Raw genomic sequence first — 2,849 nt, 5'->3', positions numbered from 1 at the left:
AGATATGCTGCTATAGTCTATTGTTATTTGTTAAACTAAAAAGGATCTTATTCTTTAAGAGTCTATCTTTGTCAAAACCAACAACAGGTTGAAGCCAACAGAGTTGAGTACTTGCAGGATTGAAAAGAGTACAAATCTCAGTCAAATGTTCTCAGTAACACTTAACACAATATTAATATTGCTTTGGGTGAAACTGACACATCTGTGAAGTCCAAACTGTCCATAAACAGAGACATCAGCCTATGGACCAAGGAAAATGCTTTAAACTGTATTTTGTGTCTGTCAGTAATTGAGTAAAATAAGAAAAAGATATCCATATAAAATGCAGAATTCAGAGATCTTTAAATGTCAATGCATCATTTAAATCCCTATTAAATTAAATAACATTAATTAAAGCTTTTTTAGAGTCCTTCATTATGATAGCGGCACAGTTCTGCCTGTGTGTGACTGTTGTGTTAATGAGCGATGGGAGGAATATTGGCAGCCACTAATCAATATCATCTTGTCTGGGATTATGTGGAGTTAATCACTGGGCTTAGAGAAGCATTTGTTTTATTAGGAGCGTCTCTCAGTCTCGGCTGCTTTCACTAACGGTAATTGAAACGCTCCAGTCCTCCTGTGTGAATGGGAAGCGACTCGCTGTGTGGTGAAGTGGCAGGCTCCCAGTAAAACATACACAATATTTTCCACTCTGTAATTCTTCCAAGACGAATTACACCAGAAGAGAAAAATCCTGAGGCTGTGCAGAGGGAACCGACTCAGCTGTTAGGGCGCTTTATGAGGAGCAGATTTATGTCTTTTTTATGATCTTTCCTGTCATAATCAGAGGGCAAACTGAGTACGAGGGTGTCAGGGAGATTTAGTCGCTGCAATCAAACTGCGTTATTTATTTCTCAATGAAATACATATGACGCAGCAGCAACAGCGATAACGTTTCCATGCACAGAAGAAGTTAGAGATGGTCCGATTCTATTTTTTGTTTCCAGATATCGATTCTGATACCTGAACTTGTGTCTCGGCCGATATAGAGTCCTGATCCCATACCAGTGTGTCATATATGTTTTTATGTTTTAACAACTGTACACTACTACCCCCATTTGGATGTGATATGATTTCTATATTTGTCGTCGGTCTGGCTCAGCTTAAACTCTTTAGGTTCTGTGTTCTTTGTCTTCCATGGATTGGTTAAATCTTGAAAATCACGAGAAAAAAAATTCCTTAATCTGTCGCTGAGAGAAGTGAGCATGTTGCTTTTATTAGAGATTAACAAATTAGGGTTAGATCACTAATCAGACATTATAAATAGAAGCGTAACAGATCAGATCTGCTAACCCAGATCAGCATCACTCAATCTTTAAAAACCATTCCACAGTCTTTTGGAACTGCCCTCCCTACTGCAGGGAGGAGCTAGGACGTCTCAGCCACTCACCTTCATGTTGCCGAGGCGTCTGGCTCGGTCGATGACCAGAAACTTCTTGATGAGGTCTCTGGGGGGTTGGGGGGGGGGGAGAAAGAGAGAAGCAGTGAGTTAATTTAAAGCTGTCCAGTATGGCTGCACGATCATGGCCAAAATGATAATCACGATTATTTTGATCAATATTGACATCACGATAAATTGTCACTATTATTTGTTGATGTAAACCAAAAAAACGATTTTATTGTCACATAGGCTATTAATAACTGCCTTCACGTCCATGTTGGGCTACATTCCTGCCAATACATCCGTAATGTGCTACGTTCCTCCTTTGTTGAAGGATTCTATGAAGGAGAATACCATTTCTGCTGTTGTGTGACTGCTTTCTACCAATGCGTGTTTGACATGAAAAGATACAGGCAACACAATTTTCTGTTCACATTAACAGCGCATACTAAAATATTAGCTGGTATCCACTGGACAAAACGGCACAAATTGGGATGAACATTTGATTAATTGTGCAGCCCTACTGTCCAGTGTTGTCTCCCAGCAGTGTTGTCAAAGTGAGTCCTGTCCCTCTGACAACCTAATCAGACAAAGGGACGTTTTTGGTTTCTTTTTTGTAGACGCTGAAGCCCAATCCTTGAAATAGTCATTTCAACAGTTTTACCAGTCATTCACAGGGGTGACACACATCATATGTCCACCTAGATGCCACCTTTATTGCCGCTTTTAATGTTTTTTTCCCCTCAGCTTTTTTAACATATGACAATTTTGATATTACTTTCAACTTCAAAGTTTTTCTCCCTTTTTGTCGCCTTTTAGACTTTTTTTTGCAGGCAAAGGGCTAAAAGGCACCCGTCCCCCTTAATATAATTGCCCTTGCAGATTTTAATCCGTCCCACATATTAAATTTAGGTTCACAGTAAATCTAGGCCGGTCGAGTTGTTCACCCAAACCAAAAAGACGTGAAATAGTTTTTAAACTCTAATTACGCGACACACTCAAAACATCATTTGTCAGATTTGTCGACTGATGAATTCCCCCAGAGGAAGAGTTCCATGCTCAGGGCAGGGAGTTAGCTGCATTTAAAAGTATAATCATTGTTCATCTTGATTTACTTTCTTCTAAGAGGGAAACTTTATTTTTGTACTTTTTTTATAGCTTATTGTCGACCAAACTGTATGAGAGAAGACTATATGATACATGCAGTAATAAAGTCAAAGATATTTGACTTTTTCCAAATTAGGGAACGTCAATAAAATCCACATGTCTGTCTCTTGATGGGATTCTTTCTCCAGTATGTCCCTTAGTAAACGGAGTTGGGTTCTTTCTCTTTCAACATTTTTTCTCTACCTTTCTTGTATTTAAATGTTTTTACAGGGGCAGAGGTAGAAGGGGGGACAGGTGGCACCCCCCCCCCCCCCCCCCCCCC

At 39.6% G+C, this 2,849-nt stretch overlaps 1 protein-coding gene across 2 annotated transcripts in view; it reads right to left on the bottom strand.

Moving 5' to 3' along the window:
• Positions 1-2,849, bottom strand: part of prkx (protein kinase X-linked) — a 13,731-nt gene that overhangs the window by 2,219 nt on the left and 8,663 nt on the right. For both annotated transcript variants that reach the window (XM_034864943.1, XM_034864945.1), the window contains exon 6: positions 1,430-1,487. In XM_034864943.1, coding sequence (XP_034720834.1) covers positions 1,430-1,487 — 58 coding nt within the window. The remainder of the gene's footprint in view (positions 1-1,429; positions 1,488-2,849) is intronic.

Source organism: Etheostoma cragini, chromosome 24 (assembly GCF_013103735.1).
Source record: "Etheostoma cragini isolate CJK2018 chromosome 24, CSU_Ecrag_1.0, whole genome shotgun sequence".
Classification (NCBI taxonomy): domain Eukaryota; kingdom Metazoa; phylum Chordata; class Actinopteri; order Perciformes; family Percidae; genus Etheostoma; species Etheostoma cragini.
This window is presented reverse-complemented; position numbering and strand designations above follow the sequence as displayed.